Source organism: Notamacropus eugenii, chromosome 1, assembly GCF_028372415.1.
Source record: "Notamacropus eugenii isolate mMacEug1 chromosome 1, mMacEug1.pri_v2, whole genome shotgun sequence".
In the NCBI taxonomy this organism is placed as follows: domain Eukaryota; kingdom Metazoa; phylum Chordata; class Mammalia; order Diprotodontia; family Macropodidae; genus Notamacropus; species Notamacropus eugenii.
Genome location: NC_092872.1, coordinates 410,812,894 through 410,822,693, shown reverse-complemented (window position 1 = coordinate 410,822,693; position 9,800 = coordinate 410,812,894). Strand labels below are relative to the sequence as shown.

At 34.6% G+C, this 9,800-nt stretch overlaps 1 protein-coding gene across 2 annotated transcripts; it reads left to right on the top strand.

Moving 5' to 3' along the window:
• Positions 1-4,946: 4,946 nt before the first annotated feature.
• LOC140518701 (ovomucoid-like) lies at positions 4,947-9,485 on the top strand. 2 transcript variants are annotated; one of them, XM_072631045.1, is made up of 5 exons: positions 4,947-5,058; positions 5,666-5,761; positions 6,494-6,531; positions 8,628-8,746; positions 9,304-9,485. In XM_072631045.1, exons 2-5 carry the CDS (start codon positions 5,692-5,694, stop codon positions 9,359-9,361), a joined length of 285 nt encoding a protein of 94 aa, XP_072487146.1. In that variant the 5' UTR covers positions 4,947-5,058; positions 5,666-5,691; the 3' UTR covers positions 9,362-9,485. The 2 variants fall into 2 exon arrangements, with proteins under 2 accessions (XP_072487146.1, XP_072487145.1); XM_072631044.1 differs by lacking the exon at positions 4,947-5,058 and adding an exon at positions 5,065-5,151.
• The last annotated feature ends 315 nt before the right edge of the window (positions 9,486-9,800 follow it).

Here is a 9,800-nt window from a genome sequence, read left to right as displayed (position 1 = left end):
GAAGAGGTACTCTAAATCACTTTTGATTAGAGAAATGAAAATTAAAGCAACTCTGAGGTACCACTTCACACTCATCAGATTGGCTAACATAGCAAAAAAAAAAAAAGAAAGAAAGAAAATGATAAATTTTGGAGTGGGTGTGGGAAATTAGAAAATTAATGTTCTGTTAGTAGAGTTCTGAACTGATCCAACCATTCTGTAGAGCAATTTGAAAGTATGACCAAAGAGATATAAAACTGCACACAGTCTTTGATCCATTGAAAACGTTGGTTATTATTATGTTATACTCCTAATATGTTAAACATATTATTATTATATATTACATTACATTAATTATATTATATTGCATTATATTATGTTATGTTATATTATCAATGTCATGTTATGTCATATTATGTCATGCTATGTTATGCTATGCTATACTACACTACAATACACTACACTACACTACTCTACATTATACCACAACACACCACACCACACTAGTTCATTATATCATTTTACATGTAGCTGGGAAAAATAAAATATTATCCAAAAATCATATTCATGAATCTAGGATAAAAACCTCTCTTTGGATTGAAACAAAGTCTTTTTACTTATGTTACATGCCCTTTAAACAAAAGGCATTGCATATTATAATGAACTGTGCAGAATACTTTGTTCTGTAGATTCATTGCAATGATATCTAAACATAATTGATATTATCAGCAGATTACAGATCGTTATTTTAGATTTCAAAATTCAGGGACATTATGGGTATTGTAACAAACAATTTTATTTCCTTAATGCTGTGCACAGTGACTCTCAGGGTAGTTGTGACCCCACATAGAAAATCATGAGAAGATATGAAGCATCTTTTATGTTTACTCTTTTCAGTTTCGAATATAATTTTCATTTAAGCATTTATTGAATATCTATTACATGATTAACAAAATGTATCCAAAAATGTGTCCTAGTAAACAAAAGAAAAAAAATTCCCTGTCATCTGAGTCATAAGATGTCCCTTCTGCTTTAGGGGGGAATTTTCCTGTTTGACTTTACTTTCATTGGCTTTAGAAATAGAAGGAAATCAGAAATCATTTAGTGTAAAGTTCTTATTTTATAGATCAGAAAAAATTAGGTTCACAGAGATTAAGCAGCTTTCCATAAGTCATATAAATAATGCATTATCAGGCCAAGATTCAAACTCAGATCCTCTAACTCCAAACTCTCTGCCCTTACTACTATAGGGCACATCAGAAGATAACAGACCATCAAATTTTGGAAATGAACCAATACAATTTTGGTTCTTATGTGACCTACAGTCTTGGCTAATTTTCAGAACTTGCAGTAATAAGGCAGGCATGGACATAGGAAATGATGAAAAGTACTACATAAAATGTTTTACAGCAAATACTATATAGCGAGGCATGGAGCAGAAACAACTTTAATCTGAGATTTGTAAAGGGATCCTTTATTCTCATTCACATGAATATCTCTGACAGTTATGTAAATTATAAGTGTGCCAAGCGTTTCTTCCCAATGTGTCACTAAATTCGTGGAAGACATTTCTTGGTCCTTTGAGAATTACTTTTCTTTTTAAATTTATTTATTTTAGTTTTCAATATGCATTTCCACAAGATTTTGCATTCCAAATTTTCTCCATATCTCCCCCCTTTCTCCACCTAGAGACATCATGCATTTGAAATATTCCTTCCCCCAATCTGCCCTCCCTTCTATCACACCCCTCCCTTCCCTTAATCCCCATTTTCTCTCCTTTCTTGTAGGACAAAATAGATTTCTATACTCCATGAACTGCATTTCTTATTTCCCAGTTGCATGCAAAAACAATTCTCAACATTCGTTCCTAAAACTTTGAGTTCCAACTTCTACCCCTTTATCCCTCCCCACACATCCCCACTGTGAAGGCAAGCAATTAAATACAAGTTATACATGTGTAGTTATGCAAAGACTTCCCAAATAGAAGTGTTGTGAAAGACTAATTATATTTCCCTCCATCCTATCCTGTCCCTCATTTATTCTATTCTCTCTTTTGACCTTGCTCCTCCCCAAAAGTATTTACCTCTAATTACTCACTCCTCTCATTTGTCCTCCCATCATCCCACCTACAACCTACTTATTTCCTGCCCCATTTGATTTCTCCTCCTAATATATACCTCTCTCACCCCTTAATTTTATTTTGCTAGATTAACATACCTTCCAATTCAACTCGCCCTGTGCCCTCTGTCTATATGTATATCATCTCTCCAACTGCTCAAATACTGAGAAAAATCTCAGAGTTACAAACATTATCTTTCCATGTAGGAATGTAAGCAGTTCAACTTAAATCAGTCCCTTATAGTTTCTCTTTCCTGTTTACCTTTTCATGCTTCTCTTGATTCTTGAGTTTTAAAGTCAAATTTTCCTCTCAGTTCTGGTGTTTTCATCAAGAATGTTTGAAAGTCCACTATTTCATTGAATGGTCATTTTTTCCCATGGAGTATTGTACTCAATTTTGCTTGGTAAGTGATTCTTGGTTTTAATTCTAGTTCCTTGGACTTCTGGAATATCATATTCCAAGCCCTTCCATCCCTTAATGTAGAAGTTGCTAGATCTTGCATTATCTTGATTGTATTTCCACAATACTCAAATTGTTTCTTTCTGGCTCCTTGCAATATTGTCTCCTAGACCTGGGAACTCTGAAATCTGGCTAAAATATTCCTAGGAGGTTTTCTTTTCTCCTTCAGGAGGTGATCAGAGATTCTTTCAGTATTTATTTTGCCCTGTGGTTCTAGAACATCAGGGCAATTTTTCATAATAATTTCAGGAAAGATGATGTCTAGATTCTTTTTTTGATCATGGCTTTCAGGGAAGCCCATAATTTTTAGATTGTTCCTCCTGGATCTATTTTCCAGGTCAGTTGTTTTTCCAATGAGATATTTCATATTGTCTTCAATTGTTTCATTCTTTGGTTTTGTTTTTAATTTATTGGTTTCTCATAAAGTCATTCGCTCCCATCTGCTCCATTTTAATTTTTAAACAACTATTTTTTTCAGTGAACTTTTGAACCTCTTTTTCCATTTAGCTAATTCTGCTTTTAAGTATGAATAATCAGTCCAATTCTTTTTCCTTCAGAGTGGATATATGGTCAATGACTGCAGTATTCTATGAGGCTTAAATTTGTATTCATACTGGCAAGTGCCTAGCATCATACGTGGTGGTCTTATTAGTTCTTGGATTAATTGATAGATATGAGATAATTCCAGAATTTGAGATGACAGAAAGTATCACATATTGGCATGCTACCAGCCTGAGGATGTGATGGGAATGAAGTTCTAAATGCATTTCAGTTGCTTATTAGAACTCTTATAAAGAGCATTTTGGGAACTGCATGAAGTCTTTAATTCATATTCCAGTGTAATGTGGCTAGGTGAAAGTAGAGTTAATATGAAGATAGAAGGAGGGTTTGGTTTCAGTTTTTTTTTTTTGAGATTTCACTTCCTCAAAGAGAAATGCATCACCTACTTAACTACAAACTGACATTGAGATTAACAGAAAGAAGCATGGAATCTGGGGCATGTGCCAACATGTGACAACAGCTCTAGTTTATGTAAGACAGGCCTAGACACACAAAAAATGGAGGTAGATGATTATTTCACTACTCATTTCATTACTTAGCTTCTCTTTGAGAAGTTATGTTCACTTCTCAGCTCAATATTCTGGGAAGGCTATTAATAGTCTGGAACATGTCCAAAAAACATGACATTTTTGGTGAGAATATTTGAATTCATAGACTATATGAATTATAAAATTTCCTCAGTGTAAGTGGCTTCAGAGGGTACATAATTTATTCTGAAGACATAACTGAAGAGGAATCATTTCTAGAGTAACCTCAATTTAAGATAATCAAGACACTTTTTGAGGCATGTTTGGCAATAAAAAATGCACTACTTTTTGATTAGTGAAAGATTTTTTTCTAATTTAGGCCAACTCTTTTTGGTAGGTACTATTGTTTCAGTCTTATATTGAGACAAAATTAGCCCCTCTGTAATTTCTAACTATTGTTTCTACTTCTGACTCTTTATTCAAAAAGAACAACTTTAATCCCTATTTCACATGAACTCTGGAATACTTGGAAAGTATTCATGTATTCCCAAAAGAACCTTAATTTCAATTAATGTCACCAATGTTTATCAATTATTGGTTATTAACTCTCTTCCATGTATTATACAATATGCTTGGAATAGAAAAAAATAGAGCATCAATGAAGACATTCTATTAGAGGAAACACCAAATATATGCATACCTACCTACAAAATTAAGATAAAGTTGTTTTACATATTATGGGGGAGTATGACAAGGAAAAGTTTGACAGGATGCTGTTCTTCATTGAGCTGTGACACAAACTAGAGATCCTTAACAGTATTTAAGCAAAATTCCCCATTATTCACATTCTAGTCTTGGAAAACAATCTGTGAAAAGTTTAGGAGATAAGATGTCCTAAGGAGAAACAAGAAGGCTACTTTGGCCAAAGTGCTGGAGGAAGAGTAATGTATAATAAGGTTAGAATGTCTCAGAAATTTGAATGGCAAATAGGAGAGATTGAATGTGATTGTAGAGGAGTCACTAGCTGAAACACACTCAATTCTTTCAGCTGTTCTCAATAAGTCATCGTCTCTAATCCCCCACTATCCTCATTGTCCTCTTTGGGACATACTCCAGTCTGTGAAAGTCATGATTTCAATTAGCAGCAAGAAATGAAAAAAATAGAAGTGTCTACATGGATTTCTCTTCTCTCATCCTCTTCATTATCAATTTCTTTACTTTCTCTCTGTTCCTCTTACCCCTGGATCACTTAATCTCCTTTGAACCTTCCACTTCTTTCTAGGGCCTTTTTTTCCATGCCTGATGAAATTCCTGCAATCTAGTCCTTCAGTCTCCAGCTGAAGCATAGATTTTAGTTGATATTCCTCCTAGGCAAGGAGATACAATCTGTGGGTGGAGCAGAATCTGCCTCAGGGTTTTTTCTTTCACCTGACATCAGCCTGAAATCTCTCTTTGCTCATCTTTCAAAAAAAGGTAGTGTAACTGGCTATGGGTATTTAGGAGTAACTTGGGGAAAGAGATAGAAGTTTCTCTTCATTTCTTTGCCTTTCTCTTCTTCCCTCAGAGGTGAGTCATTATTTCCCATAGTTGGGTCAGTGTCCCTCACTTTTGCATTCCTCAGTGTTCCAGGCATCTAGCTAAATCCAAGAATTCTGGATTTTTTCATTGTAGTTTTTCGGGGGGTGTGCAGATGCCCAGCTTTGTAATGGAGGTAGTGATACCTGTCTCCAAAAAAAAAGAACATATAGTCTTTTGCTGTATCTTACCCTCAGTAAAGGTTTCAGAATATTGTATAAGGAGGGTGGCTCCATCTTTGCCAATCTCTCTATGAGTAATAGAGGAGGAAGAGCTACAACTTCTTGCAAGCTTGGTATACTATTCTGAGATAGGGATGAGGGAATATTCCTTCCAATGATAACATTGTGATTATGGGAAAGAATAGACTAAATAATTTAAGATGACAGAACTTCATGTAAGTAGAAGCTATTCATCTGTCCCTTTCTGTTCACTGGAAATCTGTCCTAGGTGGGCTTTAGGTCAAAATTAACAAGTCAAGTTTTATTTTGCTTTTTCCTCACAGAGAATCCAAAAATAAGAAGAGGCTGAATGGCTTTCTACCTTCTGATAAACAAGACAATCTTGGGTCTCTTCATATTGACACTGACTGGTTGCACAGGTGAGTAATTTTCTGAATACTTGCTGCCAAACCACTGATATTTCAGAAGCTTCTGTGAAGAACTAATGTCTTCTGTTGCCTGAAATATGTTGGCCTTTTCTCCTGTTTGAGTTCTAGCTTATAGTTCAAAATGAGAAACTCTTTAAAAAGATTTGATTTCCTAAGTTGGTAAATTTGATGCATTTGATACATTCCAAAAGGTGAACATAGTATTGTGTGGGAGAAAACACTGGGTTTAGAATCAGCTAACTTGAGTCTGATTTATTTCAGTTGTATCTCACCTTGGGCAAAGGTTCCTCTCTGGGTTTCAATTTCCTCATGAACAAAGTAATGAGGCAGAAGCACTCCTCACTACTTTAATAATTTGTGAGTCAATTAAATCTAAATTCCTAAAATAGTGTATTTGTTAGTAGTTTTGAAACATCTAGGTTTTCATTGAGATTGACTCAAGAGAAAAGATTAGTTCAAAAGAGATCTCCTGGATTAAAATTTCTTAAGTTGATCCTAAAGCAGCATATATCCAAAGATCTCTTATGACCCAACTACTCTGGGATTAACAACAGGCTCAAATCTATTGTTTCTAATTACACGTTATTTGTGGTATTCTCTTGAGAGCAAGTCCACATAGAAGCATACATGCAAAGCGCCCCCCCCCTTCATTCATCGTAATATGTGAAGTGATTATTACAAACATTATGTCAAGCAGTTTGTTGCATCTGTATTTTGTTGCAGATATTTTCATCAATGCCTTTAGTAATGGAAGAATTCAAGTAAGTTTTTAATCACTCTTTGTTCGGAGGTTGGTATTGTGAGTAGAGCTCTTTGATAAAAGTAACATTTCCATTATATGGATATTACATATCACATCTTATTAAGCTATTTTTATATACTACAATATATTTCATTTGTGATTATATATTTAAAATAGCAACAATATATTATATATCTATATTTTATAACATTGATATCTTATTTATATTTCTGTATAATTATAATTATACTATTAACATTTTAATACTAAATAACATTTAAAATTAAATAGAGATATATTTGTAATGTAAAATTTTCTACATTGATACAGTGCATTTTCCATCATATTCCTTCTCAGTCCCATACAGCCAAACATTATAACATAGAATGGAAAACAAAGAAAACAATTCTTATAAAAATAAGCAAAATATCAAACAAGTATGACATTACATGTAATGTTTCCTAACACTGGATTGGTCCAATGTATCGTCCAGATCTACCTTCCATTCTATGATCCTATGATTTCCTAAGGATTTTTGGGAAGGGAATCTTATTTCTGTCGAAGACATGCTCACCTTGATGAATTAATGGGTCATTTGGGAAAAAAAAGCAATTTACATGGATACTGTAAAGAAAATCTGGAAGGCTACTCTAGGGCAAATTACAGGAATAATACTAAGATAGTTATCTGTACATATCAGGGTCAGATTAGCAATTTTGAAAATTGAACATCTATTAGATCTAAGTCTACATGGTATCCCACATCTGTTTGAAAATGTATTGATTCATCAGTTGGGGGAAGTCTAAATAAATATTATTATGTGAAGGTGATAAACCAGTATTTAATTGCTTAAAATGATGAATTCAAAAAAGTTTGGAAGGAAGGAAGGAAGGAAGGAAATGACATCTACCCAGTAAACACCAAAGGAAGGGGAGAGGGAGACAGAAGGGAGAGATGAGCTGACACTCAGCTAACTGAGTCCCCACTTAGGCAGCTTTGTCTACTCAAAGTTTGTGCTCTGGAAATTTAAGAGGGGCTAGTTATGAAGGGCTCTGAGTGTCAAGCAGAGGATTCTGCATTTGATCTGTTCTTTGGGGCTATGCTTGACTCTTATAATTGCACAGACTTCAGTTTTGACTTTTTGTTATTGTTCTCTTTCCCATTCCCATTATCGTAGTAGTCACTATATTTTATCTGATTTTACTTTCTAAACTTTTTGTCACTTAATATGCCTTGTTATTCTTCCTCTCTTAAGGCACAGTGATCAGTTTCATGCACTCCATTTCACTGAGTGATTGATAGGTATCTCCTTTGACTCCAGTTCTTGGTTATACTACAAAGAGTTCTAATCAATACTTTGGTTCATATGGCACTTTTCTTTCTGTCTTTGACCTCCTTTGGATATAAACCTCACAGTGGCATCTCTGGGTCAAAAGTCATGGACATTTTATTCACTGTAGTCATGTGGTTTTCATATTTCAGTTTTTTCATTTAAACTCAGTGTTATCCTTGGCATATGATTCAATTTCTATGGACCTCCTAACCTTCCTCATAGGTAAAATCAGGGATTCCTGTATGGTGTTAAGCTGTTTTCAATCTCTCTTGGGAGGAAAGACTTCTACATATGAGTCAGTTAAACAACCAAAGCAATTGATAGAATACAGTCCCAATGCAAAACTGAGTTGACCACATGATGATTAGTATAAGAATCACAGGAAAGGTGAGATGGATTGGATCTAGAGACACTTAGGAAGACTTCATGGAGGAAATGAGATTTAGCTAGTTTCTGAATGATAGGAAAAATATGGAACCTAAACAATGATTTTCTAAGAGTCAGACTCAGGGTTTAGGTCACAGTTTCATGACTGTCAATGGAATGGTTATACTTCTCCTTTAGGGAAAGTTTTGGTTTCAAAGCACACGCATGAATCCTAAACCCAAAGGCACGTCTAGTTTTATCACTTTAGATGCCCCTAATTCATTTGCCCAAAGTGACAAGAAGCTTTGAAACCTTGATTGCCCTTTACTCAGGGTCTGATGTGGTAGGTCCTCAAGTGAAAAGGTTTCATGTACACATGACAGCTGATCCATACTGGATATTTGTGATTCTTGCAGCCTAATTGTAAGCAGTTTGAAAAACTACCACCACATGTATGTGACAAAATTTATGATCCTGTCTGTTCTACAAATGGCAAAACACATCGCAATGAATGTGAATTTTGCAATGTTGCTAGGTAAGTATATAAAAAAAATAAATAACCTTGTGGACTTACCACTCTATTACACAAGGATACATTGTACATGACAATCACTTCTTACCTCTGTGTTTCTGGAATGCATAAATTCATGCTTTTACTGGGAGCAGCACTCCTTTCTCATCTCAATCTATTAAAAGATTGAGGCTTCTTTAACAATTTTCCTAGTAAAAGGAAATATTAATACTGTGTACCTCCAAGGGCTGCTGTGAGGATGAAAGGAGACAACATATTTAAGGTATTTTATAAATTTTAAAATAATACATAAATGCTAGCTTTAATTATTAATTTGTCTTTATATCTCTTGTATAAGTTTCAGTCAAGTAGTGTCAGGCAAATATTTAAAGAAGTGTTTGTTGTTGAATTAATTCCGAAGAATGGCTTTGATGTTTAAAACTGATATTTAATCTTTCCATTTTGTTGAGAGTTTTGTAAATGTTTTGTTGTTGTTGTTGTTGTTGTTTTCCTGTAGGATTGTAGCAGTTGACTGTTTTCACATAAATAGTGATTTTTTTTTAAATTTTTTACTCCTTTAGGGACACTCTTGATACTGTTGAGTTTAAGCATTATGGTCGTTGCTCTAATATGCCCTGACTGCAGAGGCCTGAGGTGCTGCACAATTTGTGTTCTCCTCATCTGATGCCAGGACGTGTACAATCACTGTTTCTGTGGCTCTTTATTTGAATGTTGCAATAAATACTATTCTGTTTTGTGCTTATTTTCAAGATTAATTCGTTTTAAAATACTACTTCCTCAGTCTCCCTGAAATGTCTTTCAGCTGAGCATGGCAAACCACATTTCTCAAACTTCAGATGAAAGACTCTTCCCTATACAAAGTGTAACAAGTCCCAGACATGGGTTTCACTCACACATTGCTGTGAAGCAAAAGAAAGGTGGACTATGGGATGAGAAAAGCAGCAGATGGTCCCAATGCCCCTAATAAAAGAACCTGTTTTCATCCCTATTGATCTTTTTCTAGACTGAAAATAAAAGTGGAGAAAAATAAACCTTTTGAGTCATTGTCGGGCAGAGT